Source organism: Mustelus asterias, chromosome 14 (genome assembly GCF_964213995.1).
Source record: "Mustelus asterias chromosome 14, sMusAst1.hap1.1, whole genome shotgun sequence".
Taxonomy (NCBI): domain Eukaryota; kingdom Metazoa; phylum Chordata; class Chondrichthyes; order Carcharhiniformes; family Triakidae; genus Mustelus; species Mustelus asterias.
The window spans coordinates 85160471-85182759 of NC_135814.1; the positions used below are offsets into that span (position 1 = coordinate 85160471).

Below are 22289 nucleotides of genomic sequence, written 5' to 3' on the forward strand. Positions count from 1 at the left end.
ATAATCCACCTCTCCAAACTTGTGAATAAGGTGATATGAAAAGTGAATGTAATTTTCATAGGGCCTGCACTCCCTGTTCACAAATCCTCCTTTTTTTCACAATTTTGGCCATGCCTTTCATAGAATCATAGAAGCCGTACAGTGCAGAAAGAGGCCGTTTGGCTCATCGAGTCTGCACCGACCGCAATCCCACCCCAGCCCTACCCCCTTATCCCTACATATTTACCGTCTAATCCCTCTAACCTACGCATCCCAGCACACTAAGGGGCAATTTTAGCACGGCCAATCAACCTAACCCGCACATCTTTGGACTGTGGGAGGAAACCGGAGCACCCGGAGGAAACCCACGCAGACACGAGGAGAATGTGCAAACTCCACACAGACAGTGACCCAAGCCGGGAATCGAACCCAGGTCCCTGGAGCTGTGAAGCAGCAGTGCTAACCACTGTGCTACCGTGCCGCCCCTTTCTGTCAGCATTTACCATTGTAAACTCCAATGCCAATATTTTCTATTCGATTTAGCTCGAAACGGTTACGAAAGAATGAAAGGTTGGATGGACTAGCTGGTCTCTTCCTGCCCCTTTCCATATTGTTGTTGAAGGTTCTGGCCACTAGGTGGGTCTGTGGAGCGTATTTCAAAAGTTTCTCTCTCAAGTTGATCCCAAAGACAATGGGCCAGAATGTAGATGAGGAAGAGGAAGGAGCTCAGGATATGTCCTTTGGGGGCTTTGTGATATGTTTCAATCATTGTTGTGGCTATGATCAAATCGTTAAGAACAATTGTTGTGGCTATGATCAAATCGTTAAGAACAAAGTCAAGAAAGTGTAGTACCACTGAGCTGAATAACAGAGAAGCTTTGGATTAGAATGGGGAGGTTCGCTTGTCAAAAAAGGTCACATACGACAAGGATGGATAATGGACAATTTTCACGGACAATGTTATTTATGATGCTGGTTGGGGTTGGTTCAGTGCTGTGCCAGAGATGGGAGCAGAGTGGAGTTGCAGGAAAGATGGGTATCGAGTTGGGGTGGTAGTGTTCAAGGTCTATAGGATCAAGGGTGCTTTTGATTTGAGAAGGAGGATGATAATGGCTAATTATAAGGGGACCGCGTGAGACATTTACCATGTAACTACTGGCATGATTATCAGAAAGGGAAGTTGAGTGGTCAGCAGTTTACTGGAAATGGGATCATGGAAGCACATGTGATTCTCTGGGGTAAGGTGGTCTCAAGAAAGGGATGAGGGAGATATGAAGAAGAATCAAGAAAAAAGTCAGTGCAAGAAGTGGGGGGAAAATTGAGCAAGGGGAAGGATGGGAATCAGTAGAGGGAAATCAGTAGATGGCCTCAATCATCGTGGCAAAGAAGCCCATTAGCTTCTTCCACGTGATCATGGGTTTGTGGAGAGAGGTTTAGAGAAGATTAATAATGAAGACAAAAAGTCAGGGTTTTGCCAGCTCTCTGTAGAAGCAGTAGGTCATTCAAACCCTTAAGATTGTTCCAACAATTAGAGCAGAGCTGATGTGAATCTGAATATTGCTCTTAGCTATCCAGTGTACTGCATGCATAGGCTAGTACCTTGGTTAACTAGGTGTGTTTCAATCATTGTCCAGGTGACACTGGAGAGAATTTTACCGTCCCACCCACCAAGGGAATCTGGGACACAGACCATACAAAGGTCCGTTGACCTCGGGCAGGATTTTCCAGTCTTGGGGCAATCATGGCCAGACAATCCCACCCTTTACCTTATGTGTGTGTAAGCAATAGAATAGAAACCTGCCAGGTATCCTGTGCTTGCTTCAATTTCCCCCATCATTGCATTGCTTTGACCAAATCTTAAATAGTTCTTTCCCATAACCTCTTGTGCGGAATCTTTACTAATGCTGTCTGGAAGTTTACATAGATAACATCCAGGTACAGTCCCCTGTCCATCATGCTAGTGACTTCCTTGGAAATTCAACTAGCTTAATCAGATACGATCCACCCTTCCCAAATCTAAATTCCCTCTGATTAGCTCATACATATTCCAGTGCTCAGCCCCAGATGAAAGATTCCAGTCAATTCCCCAGAACTGTCAGATCAATAGTTCCCTGGGTTCTGCCACCTTCCTTTTTTTAATTAATGGCAATTTTTTCAACAAAAGGCACAATTCCTGAATCTAGATAGTTTTAGAAAATGATGATGAACACGGTGGAAATTTTCCCATCTACCTCCTTTGGTAGCAATTGTTAGGACTTGAGGAAATGTCCATCTGGGTGGCACAGTGGTTAGCACAGCTGCCTCACAGCACCAGAGACCTGGATTCGATTCCAGGCTTGGGTCACTTTCTGTGTGGAGTTTGCACGTTCTCCCCGTGTCTGTGTGGGTTTCCTCCGGGTGCTCCGGTTTCCCCCCACAGTCCGAAAGATGTGCTGGTTGGGTGCATTGGCCATGCTAAATTCTCCTTCAGTGTACCTGAACAGGTGCCAGAGTGTGGCAACTAGGGGATTTTCACAGTAACTTCATTGCAGTGTTAATGTAAGCCTACTTGTGACACTAATAAATTTTTTAAAAACTCTAGTGTCCTGTAAGTTTTCTATTCCCACATTTTAAAAACTGATATCAAATCCAATAAGCTCTGACTTTTTAGATTCCCTGGGATTTTGTGGTAATTTTATAAGTCTGCTCTTTCCTTATAATCATAGCCAAGTGTCCTGTATGCTTTCTAATTAGGTTAATTAGCTTACTTCATTACCATATTCATCTTAGGATAACAAATGTACTGTCCCAAGTAACTTAGAGAAAGGAATTATGTTTTATGAACTACAGGAGAAAATGTATTTAATAATTACCCAGGTTGCATAATGAAAATGCCTAATTAGCATAAATATGTTTTGCTACTTTTATTAATGTAACAAGTTTCCTTTCCAATTTCATCGAGAGAGAGAAGTTAGTAGCTATTGTGAAAATTTCACGACTTTCATCCATTCCAGTACTTCATTGTATTTCCAAAAAAGTAAGTGTGCAGAGTGTTTTGAATGGTACAAAGCAAATTTCATACCTAGTGTTAAAGTCTGCAGTTTGCCTTCTGTTGTGAACAATTCTACTGTGGCTATTACAGATTAATTATGTCTACAACTTAAATCCTGATTGGGTAAGAGGGGTTCCATTTCATGAAATACTGGCACCAGTATTGGACAGGAAATACTGTACCTATTCCACTGGGATGAGCTCAACTCGAACGAGAGTGGGACTGGTTTCCTAGTGAATCATAGAATCCCTACAGTGCAAAAGGAGGCCATTCTGGGTGGGATTGTGGTCGGTGCAGACTCACCACATCGTGTCTGCACCGACCACAATCCCACCCAGGCCCTATTCCCGTACCACCACATATTTACCCTAGTAATCCCCCTGACACTAGGGTCAAATTAACATGGCCAATCAACCTAACCCGCACATCTTTGGACCATGGGAGGAAACTGGAGCACCTGGAGGAAACCCACACAGACGCAGGAAGAACATTCAAACTGCACACAGATAGTGATCCGAGGTCGGAATTGAACCCAGGTCCCTGGCGCTGTGAGGCAGCAGTGCTAACCACTGTGCCACCGTGAAAGCATCGCCTGAAAAGTAAAAAGGGTAAGAAGGGCTGTAGATAGAACTTTCATCTTATAAGGTGGAAGAAGGCGTCTGGTAAAAATTAAAGTGAGTCTGAAGGCAAAAGAAATAGATGAGGCTAAAGGTTAGACCAGGGTAAGGAACAAGGATAGCATGCAGTGCCACAGAACAAATACAGATCTTAAAACCGATATAAAAAAGGACTGTCAAAATAAAGTAAAAGGAATAACTATTGAAGACAAATTAAACTGCCTGCACAACAATGGAAATGGCATCCAAGTGAAATGGGAAAGCTGGAAGCAATAATCTATATCAAGGGACCAGATATAATAGGGATAACTGAGACATAGATAAAGAACAGGGCTGACAACTAAATATTAAGTTTGAATGTAATTAGAAAGGACAGTGCAGGAGAAAAAGGGTTTGGGGTAACTATACTAATTAACACTAACATCATGGCTGTAGATAAAAAGGACATGTTTAACAGAAGGATAGGAACACAATCCATGTGGATTAAAGTAACAGATAAAAGATCAATTCTGTTAGCCAGGATATACTACAAATTGCCTGGTGGTCAAAAGGAGGTGGGAGAAGAAATATGTAAACAGAAATGTGAAATGAATTAAATACGTAAAATAATGATCATCAGAGATTTTGGGCGGGATTCTCCGGCCACGCTCACCTCAAAATCGGAGAATCCTGCCTGAAGTCAACAGACCTTTGCAATGGTCTGCCTCTGCCTTCTATGATTCCCATGGCAGGCAGGACGGGAGAATTCCAGGCTTTAAGTGCTCCAAAAGAAATTAGCAAGAAGAGGTAAAGAAAAGGTTATTGGGGCGCCACGGTGACACCGTGGTTAGCACTGCTGCCTTACAACGCCAGGGACCTGGGTTCGATTTCCAGCTTGGGTCACTGTCTGTGTGGAGTTTGCACGTTCTCCCCGTGTCGGCATGAGTTTCCTCCAGGTGCTCCGGTTTCCTCCCGCAGTCCAAAGATGTGTGGGTTAGGTGAATTGGCCACAATAAATTGTCCCTTAGTGTCATGGGGTCTAGCAGGGTAAATGCATGGGGTCATGGGGATAGGACCTGGGTGGGATTGTGGTCAGTGCAGACTTGATGGGCCGAATGGCCTCCTTCTGCACTGTAGGGATTCTATTAATTCTATGGAATGGAGTATTTTTACAGTGTGTGCAGGACTCCTATTTTGCCCTGTGAGGGACCATGTGAGGGAAATGAACCAGAACAAGAAAGAGCAGGGGAAAATCTTGACAATAGCAATCACAATCCCGTCAGTTTACGATAAACATTGAGAAGGACCTAATTATAGCCAAGATTTTTAAAACTCAGGCAAAGCTGGTTTGTTAAGGGGATGAGTGTGGATTCAGGGAAAACAAACTGAAAACGTTTACTGACAAACCAAGAAATGCAGCATTTAAAACCTTGACCAATAGATTCCAAGAGAAAAGTCCCAGTAAAAGCAAAGACAAAGTAGCCAATAATGAAACACCCTGGTTGAGTGAAGAAATAAGAGCTAAATTGAGAGCAAAGATAAAATATGTCAGGGAAAAAAGGAGAGGATAACAAAAGATCAGACAAAAATGTTGAAAAACAAGTCAACAAAGTAGTTTGGAAAGCTGAGAAATTACAGAATCGAATTATCAAAGAATATTAAAAAATCTATATTAATATTCAGTTTTTGCCTCTCTGAACTGTTTTGGTCAGTTTAAGGGTGTATTTGTTGGTGGGTTTATATGGTTGGCAACAGCTGGCAGAGGCTCAAAGGATGCATGGATGGGAGCTCATGTTGCACATGCGGGTGATGATGAGTGTTGGCAGAGAACAAAAACAAGTGGATGATAAGGGGAGCCCAGTAGCAAAGTTATCCTGGCTGCAGAAATTGTTCCTGTGAGGGATATAATTGGAATCATACAATCCCTACAGTGGAGAAAGAGGCCATTTGGCCCATCAAGCCTGCACCACCGACAACAATTCTTCCCTGGCCCTATCCCAGTAACCCCACATATTTGAAATCAAAAGAGAAAATGCTGGAAAATCTCGGCAGGTTTGGCAGCATCTGCAAGGAGAGAAAAGAGCTGACGTTTCGAGTCCAGATGATCCTTTCTCAAAGTAGCTTTTACAAAGGGTCATCCGGACTCGATATATCAGCTCGTTTCTCTCCATACAGATGCTGCCAAACCTGCTGAGATTTTCCAGCATTTTCTCTTTTGGTTTCAGATTCCAGCATCCGCAGTAATTTGCTTTTAACCTCACGTATTTACCCTGCTAGTCCCCTTGACACTAAGGGGCAATTTACCATGGCCAATCGGCCTAACTCACACATCTTTGGACTGTGGAAGGAAACCGGAGCACCCGGAGGAAACCCACGCAGACATGGGGAGAACGTGCAAACCCCACACAGACAGTCACCCGAGACCAGAATTGAACCCGGTCCCCTGGTGCTGTGAGGCAGCAGTGCCAACCACTGTACCATTGTGCCGCAATAGTATGGTATAGTGACGGGAGAGATGGGGATAAGATGGGGATGGAAATGAGGGCAGCACGGTAACAGTGTTTAGCACTGCTGCTTCACAGCGCCAGGGTCCCGGGTTCGATTCCGACCTCTGGGTCACTGTCTGTGTGGAGTCTGCACGTTCTCCCCGTGTCTGTGTGGGTTTCCTCCGGGTGCTTCGGTTTCCTCCCACATTCTGAAAGACGTGCTGGTTAGGTGTATTGACCTGAACAGGTGCCGGACTATGGCGACTAGGGGAATTTCACAGTAACTTCATTGCAGTGTTAATGTAAGCATCACTTGTGACTAATAAATAAACTTTACTTTTACATGGGAGGAATAGAAACAAGTGGTGGCACGGGGTAAAAACATAGAAAATGAAACATCGAAAATAGGAGCCATTCGGCCCTCCCAATATGAGGAATGGATGAGATCATGAAATTGAAGAAATATGACAAAATGATTGGGACAATTATTTGATGGAACTGATTATTTGGAAGTTATACTCTGTGATAAAAATGAAGACTCACTGGATTTGGATGAAAGAGTTTTAGAGAAGCTGTCAAGCAAGTTAAAAGAATACATTAGCAGTGATACTGTGCAAAAAGAAGATGATCGTCTAAACCGTCCAGAGTTCGTACACAGTCCAACTCCAATGAGCGTGCCACCATACACACTTAGACTCAAGAAAGGAACAGTTATGATGTTGCCACGAAACGTGAATCCTAAACAAAGGCATTGTCATGCTACAAAGATGGGTAGTTATGAAGCTATTTTCTCCCTTGATAGATGCTGATATTACAACAGGCAGATTTCACAGAGATAAGTAAATTTTAGAGGGGCGGGGGGAGGTGGGAGGGGTGGACTGCTCACCTCCTGAGCTGAAAGTCACTTGGCACCTAGCTGACTTTAAATCTGGGCATCTTGTAACCATTTAGTGGGGACAGCCTTAATTAATGTAGAACAGGATTTCTGCCCTCAGGGACAGGATGTGTCCCCCCCTCCCCCATATAGGGCCAGTCAATCTGTTTGGCCGGCAATTCTGTAGTCTCAGCACTGCCAGAAGACAGCAATAGCCACTGTTGGGACTATAACACTCCCCATGAAGATGTGAGAATGTTGCCTGGAATGGGGGCCAGAATAGAGAAGCCAGGAGGTAGGGACAAAGTGGATGGGGGGGGGGGGGGGGGGCGCAGGGGAACATTATGCCTTGAGGAGGTATCCCCGATTTCAGGACCTCCTGCACCCCAACTCCGTTCCTGCCCAACAGCATCAGCGCTGTTACAGCTGCGTGTCTACCCACCTTCCTCCAATAAATTGCCCTTTTACTGGCGTTACTTATACATTTAAAGGCCTCAACAGGCCTAAGGAAAGGCATATTGCCTGACACCTTACCCCCTCCTCTTGTAATATGGGGACAGATCATGGGTGGATGAGAAAGCAGCGGATGACTACTCACTTTATTTGACGTGACACCCCCATCTTCAGATACACCAGCAAGTGGCCATAAAACTCACTCATGTATTTATTCCTCAAATAACATTGAACCCACCAAATGTAAACTTACCTTTACAGCTCAGGAGAAAATGATTCCCAATTAAGCTTTCATATTCTATTACTATAAGCAAGTTACAATGCAAGACCAAATTTGAAGTTCTATTTCTAAGCCTGTTCTCCACATGGACAGCTTTCTGTAACTTTGTGAGAGCTTTTTATTCTGTTAAAATAATTGGTGAGAGAATAGCTAGAAATCCTGGAGGCGATTCACCGGGGCTGCTGCAGGAATCACAATGACCCGTTGAATTGGGCGTAAGGCAAAACGAAGATTCTCGCCAAGCGTCAAACCCATTGCAAGTCTCCCTGTCCACTGCGCCAGCCCTCGATCAGGTTCCCAAACAGAGTGGGACGGAACCTGATGAATAATCATAATTGGGCGTTTGAATGTCATTATCAGGCTGATACAACGCGCTCCTACAATTATACCCCCACCCCCAATGGGAGGTCCAGTGGCCGGGATTTGATAAACGTAGACCTGGCACCTTGGACTCCAAGGGAGGCAAGGAGGGGGTCTGCTGGCACCTGGGGCTTCTGAGAGAGAGCAAGGGCAATCTCTTTTGCAGAATGGAATGCTGCTGTGATTTTAAAGAATTCTAGGTATCCAGGGAGCATGGATATTAAAATGACCAGGCCACTTCAACGGTTTCACAGCACTACAGATCAGAATGAAGATTTGGAACAGAAAGCTGCCTGAGTTCATCATGTCAAGAGTGATCTTCACTTTTCCCAGGGCATGAAGGGGAAGACCAGCCATGAGACTCCCCCATCTTCCCATCCAATGGAGAGTCCTGAGGTCAACCCTTTCCCCTCAGCCAGAGCCCACCCAACTCCCATGTCTCTTTTGGAACCCTCCCTCTGCAGCTTGGAGCAACAGAAGGGAACATGGGCACAGCACTGATTTCCTCCCCCATCCCCCCACTCAGAGTCCAAGGCACCAGGTCAGGATGGTCACCGCCAGGTGTCAACATTGGGGACAGTGCAAGTTTGGCACTGCCAATGGGCAGGGCCTGAGGGCGGTCCCGTGCTTCCTGCAGGGATCCCTCAGCACATCATTGGGGTACTCCCCCTTCCCAACTGCAACACTGAGGAACCTGGAAGTTATGGGCCAGTGTTCTAGGTCAGTGACCTTTCAGCAGAATGCATAGCAAACTGGCTACCAAACAAAGTCCAGACTAAAAGTAGTTAAATAGACAGGCAAAAGTTAGAAAGTGGTGTTCAGAAGGATTGGTTGTGGTGCCAAGTTGTTCACTTTTTGCAAAAACAACTTGGACCCTAATCAAAAACACAGTTTTGAACGTTGTGCATTACTGTACACCTAATAAGGAGCATTGTTTTACAGAGGATGACTGCGAAAAAATGCAGAAAAACCTGAATAAATAAATGTAAATAGTGGGTCTGCAAAATGAACTTCAGTATAGATGAAGTAGGCAGAATAAGAACATCACATACCCCTTTGTCTAGAGTTAGAAGCAGAGGGACCTGTGGGTGCAGTTACACAAATCACTTAAATTAGTGAGCCAGGTTAAAAGGACATAATAAGGCAAACTGAGCACCCAGGTTCATTTCTAGAGGATTGGAATTGAAAGCAGATAAGTTATGTTAACCTTGCTAGGAACGCTGGTTAGACCACACTTGGAGTACTTTGAGCAGTTCTGATCTCTGTTTTATGACCAGGGGAAGATGTAAAATAGATTTACTAGTATGATGCTTTGAGGTTATACCCATCAGGAAAGATTGAACAACCTGGGATTCTTTTGTCTGGAAAAGGGAAGACTGGGGAGTGACCTTTTTTTGGTCATCCATGGGTTCTGGATATTGCTGACAAGAACAGCATTTATTGCCCCTAAAGCCCACAAGAAGGTGCTGGTGAGCTGCCTTCTTGAACTGCTGCAGTCCATGTGGCGCACTGAGGTCTGGAGCCAAATTATTCTAGCTGGGCATCATTGGGCAAATTATAGGTGAGTAAGTGCCATTTATTGGCACTGCTGATGATACCTTCTGCCACTTTGCTGATGATTGAGAGTGGACTGATGGAACAGTGATTGGTCAGATTGGAGTTGCCCTGCTTTTATGGGCAGAACTTATTGGGCAATTTCCCACTTTATCAAGTGGATGTCAATGTTGGAACAGAATTGGAACAAGTTGGCTAGGGACACAACTAGTTCTGATCAAGCCTTTTTATTATGAAAAAGTTGATAAGTCGAGGACTTGGGGAAGAGGAATAGGATAGAAATGCACTTTTTCCATTAGTAGAGGGGCCAAGAACCACAGGGCATAGATTTACAGTAAGAGGGGAAGTTGAGGCTAAAAGGGGAGTTAAGGAGAAACTTTTTCACTGAGTGTGGTGTCTGTGGCTAAGGCAGAAACTTATATATTTAAGAGGTATTTAGGTAATCACTTGCGCTGCCGTAACTTCCAGGGCTGTGGGCCAAGCGCTTGAAAATGGGATTAGTATAGCCAGATCTTTGTTGACCAGTGTGGACATGAGAGGCCAAATGGCCTCCTCCTGTGCTGTAAAAGTCTGTGAATTGAGGAGGATATTTCCAGTTTTGGTGGAGACCAGAACTAATGATCATAAATATAAAAGGGCTACTATAATAACCCAATAAGGAATTCAGGGGAAACCGTTTTACCCCAGAGAGTGTTTAGAATGTGAAATCCATTATCTAAGGAGTAACTGAGGCAACAAGAATAGATTCATTTCAAAGGAAGCTGAGGGAGAAAGTAGTTGAGGGGGCTAGATGAGGAAGGGTGGGAAGAGCTCATGTGGAGCATAAACAGTGGATTGGATTTGTAGGATCAAATGACCTGTTTCTGTGCCGCCAATGCTGTTCTGATTTGCTTTGACAATGGGTCATCTGGACTCGAAACGTCAGCTCTTTTCTCTCCTTACAGATGCTGCCAGACCTGCTGAGATTTTCCAGCGTTTTCTCTTTTGGTTTCAGATTTCAGCATCCGCAGTAATGCTTTTATCCACTGTTATGATGTGTACAGCTTTTATTTAAACCATTGTGGCATGGTGGCACAGTAGTTGGCACTGCTGCCTACAGTGCCAGGGTCCCGAGTTCGATTCCAGCTTTTGGTGATTGTCTGTGTGGAGGTTGCACGTTCTCCCCATATCTGTGTGGGTTTCTTCCGGGTGCTCCGGTTTCCTCCCATAGTCCAAAGATGTGCAGGTTAGGTGAAATGGCCATGGTCAATTGCCCCTTAGTGTCAGAGGGACTAGGGTAAATGCATGGGGATATGGGGAAAGGGCTTGGGTGGGATTATTGTCGGTGCAGGCTCGATGGACCGAATGGTCTCCTGCACTGTAGGGATTTTATGATTCTATTCTATGTTTAGTGTTCACTATGAGTTACAGTCATATTCTTTGTTGTTCAGTTTTACTACCCCAATATGAAGTCGTACATTTATGGAAAATATTGCACAATTACCTCTGACAATTTGTGTATGCTATGCACGCATCAACGTTGTTTTTAATGTGTTTTCAATCTTTAATTGCATTTACTTTCAATGGCTATGTTCACAGCATATGGTTATAGTTATGATCAAAGAGCAGAATATCTTCTATGACTCAGTGAGCACTGGGGATGAAGCCTCTATCCGGAGGTGGTTAATCATAATAAAAGATTATTACTTTTGTAAATATGAATATACCCAAAGTTAAATGGCACCCGCTTGACAAACTGATACAATGTGTGTTTGCTATCAGAACTTCATATTTATTAGGACGTTTATTTTACAGATAACATCAGTGCCTGGAACACATCCACTTCTTGTGTTTGTGAATCCCAAAAGTGGTGGAAGACAAGGGGAAAGGTAAGTGAGAAGAATATCAGATCAGAAGAGGCCCTGATGAAACATTATTTGTTTGCGGTTCATAAGATCTGGAAACTCCAGTAAAGTTACATAAAGGAAAATCTCCTTGACAGAAGAAATCTGCCTATCTCCATGGAGAAATTTCCTCCATCCATTTGCAGCTAAACAGCATAATATTGTTTTTGAAATTAATACACAGTTGAATGATCATCTAATCTTCTACTTTTGATACATATTAAACACAAGAGATTGCAAAACAGAAGAAATAAATGACTTAACCTTTACAGCAACTTTGTAAGTGTGCAGTGTTATTCAAGGCAGTATTTCAGCTTAGCTACAGGAAGCGGTCTCAAAATGATTTTTGATGAATACATAATGGTGCATGTTTTGCAGCAAGAATAACAGTGAGGTTGTCAATATTAATCATGATTACAGAGAAAATTTAAAAAATTTCAGCAACCACACATATAAATTAAACGTGGAAGTCAAGAAGGTGCTGCCTTGTGTTGCCTTGCTACTCCAGAAACTTCACAATATTCACAACTTCACGCATTGAAACATGGGCAACATTGTGAAGTTGGGGACCACTTAATTTCTTAATTGCTGACGGCACACTCTGGCACTGAACTTTTACTTTTAGAAGCCTAGCGTCAAATCCCTTCAGATTTTAAAGAATTTAAATAAAAATAGGTTTTACTTTTCTTTTTTCCATTTGTCTCTCTTTTAATACCATTTTCCCTTCACCTGTCTTTATTTTGCATGATTTGACATTGAATTAAATATTCTAAATTACATTTCTTGGTCTAGATTTAACAGGTTTCATTAGAGGTTCATCCATCTGATTGCTTAAGGAGATATACAGTTGCTTGGTCTGTGCACAGGAGTCCCAGATCCCCTGTTGAGAGAGTACTATGTATGCTATTTTGGATTTCCAATTAGTGCAATTTCCAGTGCAAAAATCCATAGACGTGGACAAGTATAGGTGTAATGAATCGCTAAAGCCATTCGTTTGACAATGACTGCAAACTCCAGGCCTCAAATTCAGATGCTGGAGCACTGATTTTAACCTTGAATACCCAGTTTGAACAGGGCAGGTGAAAAATTAAGATGGCAGCTGGGTGTAATCTGCCAGATTTCAGCAGTATTCGACCCTCCTTTGACACTTCCTGGATGAGTTTGACACTTCCTGGATAGCTTTGACAGCTGGACAGTTCCTTCAGATTCCTGATCTTAATTGGTCCACAATTCAGCACCGTTGAGATGGAGAGGGCAGGTATTGACGTTATATAGTCAGACTTTCAGGAGCTAGGGAGGAAGCTAAAAAAATAGGACATTAAAGGTGGTCATCTCTGGATACCTCCCAGTGTTGTGTGCTAATGAGAATAAAATTCTCATTAGCACACAACTAATGTGTGTAAGAGAGAGGACTTCAGCTTTGAGGACATTAGAACATTTTTTGGACGATGAGGCACCTAGTCAAAAGGAAGAGTTGCATCTCAGACGGATTTGAATCAATGTCTTCATGAGGTGGTTCACTTCTGAGGTTGGAGAGGGAATTGAACTAAATTACAGGGGATGGGTCACCAGCTTATAGAAGTGGAACAGAGCAATAAGATCCATTAATGAGTGCACGTGTTCGATAGTACTAGGTACGTAATACCCTCGTTAGATAAGAGCAGACTAAGAAGATCTGGGAGGAGTACAAATACAGGCTTACATTGCATGGGTAGAATTTAATGCCTAGGTTGGAGGCAGTGAGGGGGGTGGAGCATTTAATCAGAAGGGAGTGTGCCGGATGGGGATCTAATAGAGGCCTCCATTCAATCTGGGACGCGAAGGTACCCTGCTGCCAATTGATGTCTTCAAGTGGGAAATTAATGGCCATTCACTCCTTATTCCACCATCACTGGTATTCAGCCAGCCTCTGGTGGGGCAATCAGCATGTAGGGAGCCTGAAAAGCAAACCCTTTCGGCATTACCTTGGGGGGTGCACAACGGGGACAGAAGGAGGAGGAGGCGGAGAGGAGAGTTTCTCGCTATTAGGTGTTCAGTGCCTGACGAGCGTTCCTAGTATCAGGAAGCGGAAGTGCATCCTGCCTTCACTCATCTGTGACCCTGGTCACTCAACAATCCTGGACCTCTGTGGGTGCGTGGTCCCCTGATGGTGCTGATGGCCTCTGATGGTTCGGTAGCTTTCATAGGGTGCTGAATTTCAGTCCCCGCGGTGCTGATGGCCTGCTGCTGGCCACTCAAGTGCCTGAAACACAGTTAATTCAATGGGCCTTCACCAAAGGAGTGGGTGCAAGACTCCCGCCAGCTCTCCAGCCAGCAGGTGAAACCCTCATCTCCTCAGTTAAATACCATCCCTTGTATGTAAACCAAAGTGTGGTGAATAAGGATGATGAGGTACAAGCACAAATAAAAGTGTGAGAATATGATATTGTGGCAATAACGGAGAGATGGCTTAAAATCTGAATGCTGGGCACTTAATATTCAAAGATATAAAGTGTATACAAAAGATAGGAAAGGAAAAAGGGAATGTGGAATGACACTAATTAGGGAAAACATCGTACTGTTGGAAAGAGAGGATTTCCTTGAGGGAATTAGACAAAAACCATCTGGTTTAAGTTGAGAAGCAAAATGGGATGATCATGCTATTGGGGATAAAGGCCTCCAATTAGTGAGAGATAGAGCAAATCTGCTGGAAAATCTGAGGTATGCAAGAACTATAGAATAATGATATTAGGACTTTAATTACGCAAATATCAAGTTGGATGATGTTAGGTTAAATGGGTAAGGGAGATTCTGTTGTGCAGAGCGTTATGTTCCTGCCTCTGAGCCAGAAGCTCTGAGTTCAAGTCCCACTCCAGCATTTGGTCAAAGAAGGTGTCAAACAGGTGGAGTGTCATCTTCTAAATCCTTCCAACACAAGCCAATGGCAGGCAGTTAGAGTGAGGAGATTCCTGGTCAACCATGTGCTGGAAAGAAAATTGTAGCCTCTACTATCACTGTCCATAGCTCCAGGCTACAACACGCATGTAAAAATGTATGTTGCTGCAACAACTCAGACTCTTTGTAATTGGCAGGGGGGTGGTGCGCTGGCTTAGAGGGATGGATGGACATTGTGGGTCAATCCCGAATTTTGCCAGAGGAAGGTCTGGGACCTGCCTCCTTGTCCTACCTGTGCTGGAGATTGTGGCACTGTGAATCAGACCTGCCTTCAGGCAGAAAACTGAAGAAGATTAAATGGAAAGGAGGGAGTGGAATTTCTGAAATGTATTCAGGAAAACATCTTTGATAAATATGTTCCTGGTCCATCTAGGAAAGAGGAATTGCTGGATGTAGGGCTGGGGAAATGAGATGGATGAAATATCTATGTGAGAGCACTTGTGTAAGATTGTATCAGAAGACTTTGGGCCCGATTTTACCAAAACCTGGGCGCGAAATCGCTGTAAAGTTGGGCGTCGGGCCTATACCGCGATCTGCACCCGATTCCGAGCAGATCACGGATTTACTGACACCCGATTCGGGCGCGGGTCCGGCCCTCGCCCGAATCGGACGGCCCGACGATTTAAATGCATTTGCATGCATTTAAATCGACTTAATGAACCGCGTGCCCAACTCTACCGCCAAATCCCACTTTGCCATCTTCTGGTCCGATGCGGATCCGTGCTCCAATTGACCTGCCAAATAAAAATCCGAAGTCGCCGCTGCAGCCTTCGAAGAGCGGGGTCAGAGACTGCAACAGCTCTCTGACCCACCTCCTCCTCTGGGTGGGTGGGGGGGGCGGGATGGGAGGAGGAGAGGGGGGTGTGACGTATCATCCTCTGGGGGGGGTGGGGGGGGTGACCGATCATCCCGTTTCGGGGGGGGGGGCGGGGAGAGGAGGGGGGGGATGTGATCAATCATCCCGTGGGGGGTGGTGGGAGGGGAGGGGGTGTGACGTATCATCCTCTTTGAAAGGGGGGGGGGAGCTGCTGCCACTCTGTGGCCGATTAGTGGGGAGAGAGGCGGCAAGGGGTTCTGCTGAGGTGAATAATGACAGTCGTGGTGTTTGAAGTATGTGGCCACTCCGGAGAGGAGGGATTCGTTCCTCCGGTGGGGAGGAGGGATCGGCCGCAGAGTCGCAGCGGAACCCCCTGCCCCCTCCCTCCCCACCGATCGGCCGCAGAGTGGCAGCGCCCGCCCCCCCCTCCCCCCGAGAGGATGATACATCACACCCCCTCTCCCCACCCCCCCCAGGGGATGATCGGTCACACCCCGCCCCCCCAGATGAGCCGCTCTCTGCTTTTTTCTCCCCGCCCGGGCGCGCTCTGTCAGATTTTTTCGAACTGCGCATGCGCAGTTCAGAGCTCCAATCATTCCGGCAGCGCTAAGCCCCGCCCACAGCGCGAATCGAACCAGAGCCGGCAAAACACGTATGGGCGCGCTGCAAAGAGGATTCCGGGCTCGGATCCGTATTACACCCGGATCCCGCCCTTCGGCTTCGATTGGTAAAATCGGGCCCTTTGATTAATGGAGGCGAGAAATAAACTAAAATAGAACTTTTAATTGGAAGAGGGTTAATTTCAATGGGATGAGGGAGAATCTAGCCAGGGAAAAACAGAACCAAAATTCAACATGAAGGTCTGTAACAGAAAAATGGGTAATCCTTGAGGACAAGATGTTTCACGTGCAGGCTAGGTACACTCCCCAGAGGGAAAGACAGGGGAATCAAAGCCAGGACTTCTTGGATGACAAGTGAGCTTGGGAATACAGTGAAACAAAAGGATGTATTATATGTGAATGTCAAATGAGTTCTTCAATTGAGAACTAGGCTAAATACAATAAGTTGGGAGGGATAGCGAAGAGGAAAATAAGACTAGTAGATGAACAGAATTGCAGTTAATATAAAAGGTAACCCAAAAGTATTCTGTCAACATGTAAATAGTAAGTAGATAGTAAGAGGTGAGGAAAGTCGTTCAGGGAACAAAGAAGGCGAGATATGCTTAGAGCTGCAGAGCAGAGTTAAAATATTTAATGAAAACTTTGTGTTGGTACTTACTGAGGAAGAAGATGCTGATAAAATATCAGTAGCAGTGGAGATGGTAGAGGTGACCACATAAAAGGCTGGTTAACAAAAATGAGGCTTATGGAGTAGGAGGATCAGTGTCACCTTGAGTAAAATTAGGTTAAAGGATGGAAAATACTGACTTACGTTAAATGGTTGTTTTCAGACGAGAGGGTGGTAGCTGGTTGTGTGCCCCAAGGGTCGGTGTTCGAAACACTACTTTTCTGATCTATATATTATATATATAAAATAATATATGTGAATATTTCAAGCTTTGCTGATAGCAAACTTGGAGGTGTGGCAAACAGTAATGATGATAATCAACTGTAACAGGACATGGACTAGCAGAGTGGACAGAAGTGGCAGCTGGAATTTAATTCAGAGAAGTATGAAGTGATGCATTTTAGCAAAGGAGATAGTGAGTAATTGTACAGTAAAGTTCTACTTTGTTTCTTCCTCTTCTCCATTAATATAAATCTTATGATACTCTTCCACGGCTGCATTGTTCACCTAATTTCCCAGTAACAGGTTAGTTCTGAGAGTGTAGAGAGACAGAGAGAACTGGGGCTTCATGTGCAGGACATATTGAAAGATCAGTGAGCTAAGAAAGCTGGATCCTGGACACAAATAGAAGTATTGAGTACAAAAGCAGGGACATTATGCTGAACCTTTAAAGTAAAATTTATTAGTCACAAGGAGGCTTAAATCAACACTGCAATGAAGTTACTGTGAAAATCCCCTAATCGCCTGTTCGGGTAAACTGAGGGAGAATTTAGCATAGCCAATCCACCTAACCAGGAATATCTTTGGACTGTGGGAGGAAACCGGAGCACCCGGAGGAAACCCACGCAGACACGGGGAGGACGTGCAAACTTCACGCAGACAGTGACCCAAGCCAGGAATCGAACCCGGGTCCCTAGCACTGTAAGGCAGCAGTGCTAACCACTGTGCTATAAGTTACAACTAGTGTATTATGTGTTCTGGCTAGGAAGAATGTAAGCTTCTTGATTGGGTGCAGAAAGGTTTACCGGAATGACTCCGAGGATGAGGAAATTTAGCTACAAGATTGGTTAAGATTGAGATTGCACTCCTTGGAGTGATTGGATAGACCGGGGCTGTTTTCCTTGGAGCTGAGGAGGAACAGAGTCATAGAGGTTTACAGCATGGACACAGGCCCTTCGGCCCAACTTGTCCATGCAGCACTTTTTTTTAAACCCTGAAGCTAGTCCCAATTGCCCGCATTTGGCCCATATCCGTCTCTACCCATCTTACCCGTGTAACTGTCTAAATGCTTTTTAAAAGACAAAATTGTACCTGCCTCTACTACTACCTCTGGCAGCTTGTCCCAGACACTCACCACCCTCTGTGTGAAAGAACTGCCCCTCTGGACACTTTTGTGTATCTCCCCTCTCACCTTAAACCTATGCCCTCTAATTTTAGACTCCCCTACCTTTGGGAAAAGATACTGACTATCTCGCTGATCTATCCCCCTCATTATTTTATAGACCTCTATAAGATCATCCCTCAGCCTTCTACGCTCCAGAGAAAAAAGTCCCAGTCTATCCAGCCGCTCCTTATAATTCAAACCATCAAGTCCCGGTAGCATCCTAGTAAATCTTTTATGCACTCCTTCTTGGTTAATAATATCCTTTCTATAATAGGGTGACCAGAACTGTACACAGTATTCCAAGTGTGGCCTTACCAATGTCTTGTATAACTTCAACAAGACATCCCAACTCCTGTATTCAGTGTTCTGACCAATGAAGCTAAGCATGCTGAATGCCTTCTTCACCACTCTGTCCACCGCTGACTCCACTTTCAAGGAGCTATGAACTAGTACCCCTCGACCTCTTTGTTCTGTAACTCTCCCCAATGCCCTACTACCATTAATTGAGTAAGTCCTGCCCTGGTTCAATCTACCAAAATGCTTCACCTCGCATTTATCTAAATTAAACTCCACCTGCCATTCGTCAGCCCACTGACCCAATTGATCAAGATCCCGTTGCAATCCGAGATAACCTTCTTCACTGTCCGCTATGCCACCAATCTTGGTGTCATCTGCGTGATTAAGATGAATAAATTAAGATTGGCATAGATAGAGTAGACAGGAAGAAACGTTTCCCTTGGTGGAGGGATCAATGACTAAGGAACATGGATTTAAGGTAAGGGGCAGGAGGTTTAGAAGTATGAGAGGAAAAACTTTATCACTCAAAGAGTGGTGGGAATCTGGAACTCTCTGCCTGAAAGGGTGGTGGAGACCGAGACCCTCATAACATTTAAGAAGTATTCAGATGTGCACTTGCAATGCCAAGGCATACAAGGTTATGAGCCATGTACTGGAAAATGGGGTTAGAATAGTTAGGTGATTTGTCTTTGACCAGCGCAAATGTGATGAGCTGAAGGGCCTTTCTCTGTGCTGTATACCTCTATTACTCTAAGCAGGTTTGCGGGGCAATGTGATAGAAGTGTACAAGGTTATGACAGGACTAAAGAAGGTAGTCAATGGAAAGCTGTTCTCATTAGCTGACATGGGGACACAGATCTAATGCTTTGGCAAGAGATGCAGTAAGGAAATGAAGAATTTTTTTACCGCAGTGAGTGGTTATGACCTAGAAATTCCTTTAAAATTAGTGATTTCAATAGGCACTTAGGCAAAAAAATCTTGAAGGGCAATGGGGATCAACTGGGAAAATGGGACTGACTGGGTTGCTTTACAGAGAGCTGGCATGGATTTGATAGGTCGATGGCCTCCTCCTGTGCCATTATGGCTCTGACATTGACAGCTGAGCCTTCAGCTGTTTAGGCCCTAAACTCTTGAATTCCCTACCAGAACTTCCCTGCCTCACTACCTCTGTTTCCTCCTTTAAGATGCTCCAGCATCTTTGACCCAGCTTTTGGGCATCTGCCCTAACATGTGGCTTATTGTCAAATGTGGCTTAGTGCTTCTATGAAGTGTCTTGGGCTAAAGATACTATGTAAATAACAGTTGATGTTGTAAAAGCAAAAAATGCTGGGTAAACTCAGCAGGTCTGGCAGTATCTGTGCAAAGAGAAAACAGTTAACATTTTGGATCTTATTTTACCATTTTAATTCTAAGTGCTGGGCAGACTTGAAACTGGGAGTGTTTCAGATCCGACTCTCAGACCCGTTCTCAGGCACCCCCCATATGCACTTTGCGTGGAAAAATATGAGTGAGTCTGAATCGTGCTGCACAAGCCTGTGGGCGTGGCTTAACGCGTCCAAAATCCTACAGCTCCGATCGGCGCCTCGGCGCTGAAAGAAACCATAGAATAACGCTCCCCTGCCACATCCCTCCCGGGCCGGACAATGCCTCCCCCTGGCCCCCACAGATATTGCCCCACCCCCACAACATTACTAACCCCCCCGAATCCCTCCATCCCTCCGCTACCCAGACCTATCAGGGGCCCCTCCCCCTTTCCTCCCTGCTGATCTCAGGCAGAGTGGCAGTGGACCCCCCCCCCCGATCTCACGCAGAGAGCTGTTGGACACTCGGCACCTCCCTCCTCACTAACTGGAGCGCCTGAATGTGGGACTTTTGTAGAGCATGCCTGTTTCGCGTTGATTCCGGATGGGCGAACATTGTTTTAAAGGGGGAAGTGTCGATGAGGTTGGGCGCGCAGCCCATTAAGTCAATTTAAATGCATACGAATACATTTAAATGGCCGTCGTGCCTGTTTCAGGCACAATCCCGATTGCAGCCATTTTCTAGCTTTGGTAAAGGGGAAACGGCACAGCGGTGGGCACGGATCTCGCTACTCGCCTCACACCCGACTTTACTACGTTTCTGTGACTGAAAACAGGTGCAACTTGATGGTAAAATCGGGCCCTTCGAGTCCAACACTGACTCAAAGGCTGGAATTCTCCCATCCCATCCGCCACTGGAATTCTAGTGGGCAGGATTGGCGGACCATGTAAAGGTCCATTGAAGTTGGGCAGGAATCTCCGGTTTTCAGGCAAGCACAGCTGGAGAATCCCGTCCAAAGTGTTTCTCCACAAAAGCTGCCAGACCTGTTGAGTTTTACCAGTACTTTCTGCTTTTATTTCAGATTTCCAGCATCTGCCTTTATTTTACATTTGGAGTTGTACCTGAGATGAAATATATAGATTGCAGTACAGCTTGATTGCAAAATACTTTGTCTCTTGAAAATTAAGAATAATTTCTGTAAACCCTTTTTTTGATAGAGTTCTCCGAAAATTTCAATACCTCCTCAACCCAAGACAAATTTATAATCTTGACAGGGGTGGACCTGTGCCAGGGTAAGTGTGTTACACAATATTTTAAACAGTGGATAATACTGATGCATTGTGTTTTCTTTTATTCATGGGGGAAACTACGAAGGAGATGTTCAGACCAAAAGCACAATTGAAACTGTTCATCTGCTTCGGGTCAGCCAAGCCCACATAAATCTACTCCCCTAGTTTATATGTCTCGGTATTATCTAGTTTAATGTTTGGTACATGGAAATTATATATTCACGGGGTATTGATAGAATGCAGAAGCTGAACAACCCTCGCACGTTCTCTCTTCCACCTTCTTCCTTCGGGAAAAAGATACAAAAGTCTGAGGTCACGTACCAACCGACGCAAAAACAGCTTCTTCCCTGCTGCCATCAGACTCTTGAATGGACTTACCTTATATTATGTTGATCTTTCTCTACACCCTAGCTATGACTGTAACACTACATCCTGCATTCTCTCGTTTTCTTCTCTATGAACGGTATGTTTTGTCTGTATAGCAGGCAAGAAAAAATACTTTTCACTGTGTGCTAATACATGTGAAAATAATAAATCAAATCAAATCTTATTATTGAAATGATAGATGTTAACACTTTTATGAGTTTGTCTGATAAACTTAGAGATGCAAGTATATTTGCTGTTGGATTTGAGAGAGTCAGGTAAACAATCTGGTGTGCAGTAAGGTGAAAGCAGAAGAAATTACATTGGTAACACTTTACTATCACAAATAAATAGTTTGTTCATAGTACAGCATATTTTCCTGATTTCCATGATCATGATTTAACAACCATGTTACAATGTTTAATTAACCATAACTAAAATAATGTTGGGATATGAAAACCGGTTGGACTTCAACAGCAATAAATTGACTTGAGTCACATTCGGGTTACGTTGGAATCACCATAGCAGCAAAATAAAATTAAAATATTATTTAATAACAGCATCCAACCCCCTCATGTTTAATATTCAATTTTTGTTAAACATCTGGTCATCACCCAGGTACCTCTATTTGAAGATATAGAATGCAAGATTTCAATATGTCCATTTTGTCAGATATACCTATTACCTATTTTGTTTCCCAATATAAAAATTGTGAAGCAAATTACAATTGAGCAAAGTTGTGAGATTTGATGTTGGTCCATTTGTAGCAATATTTTGTTACAGATCTTAGTTTTTTTTAAAAAAACAATAAGCATTGGAAACACTCAGCAAGTCAGGGGCGTCACGGTGGCACAGTGGTTAGCACTGCTGCCTCACTGCTCCAGGGAGCCGGGTTCAATTCTGGCCTTGGATGACTATCTTTGTGGAGTTTGCACGTTCTCCCATGTCTATATGGGTGTCCTCCAGAGCACCCGGAGGAAACAGTCCAAAGATGTGCAGGTTAGGTGGATTGGCCATGCTAAATTGCCCCTTATTGTTCCAAGGTGTAGGTTAGATGGATTAGCCATGGGAAATGCTTGGGGTTACAGGGATAGAGTGGGAGAGAAGGCCTGGGTAAGAT

General features: G+C 44.4%; 1 protein-coding gene across 2 annotated transcripts in view; it reads left to right on the forward strand.

The window, feature by feature from the left end:
* Nucleotides 1-22289, forward strand: part of LOC144503830 (diacylglycerol kinase beta-like) — a 559892-nt gene that overhangs the window by 275653 nt on the left and 261950 nt on the right. For both annotated transcript variants that reach the window (XM_078228759.1, XM_078228758.1), the window contains 2 exons: nt 11408-11481; nt 20735-20809. In XM_078228759.1, coding sequence (XP_078084885.1) covers nt 11408-11481; nt 20735-20809 — 149 coding nt within the window. The remainder of the gene's footprint in view (nt 1-11407; nt 11482-20734; nt 20810-22289) is intronic.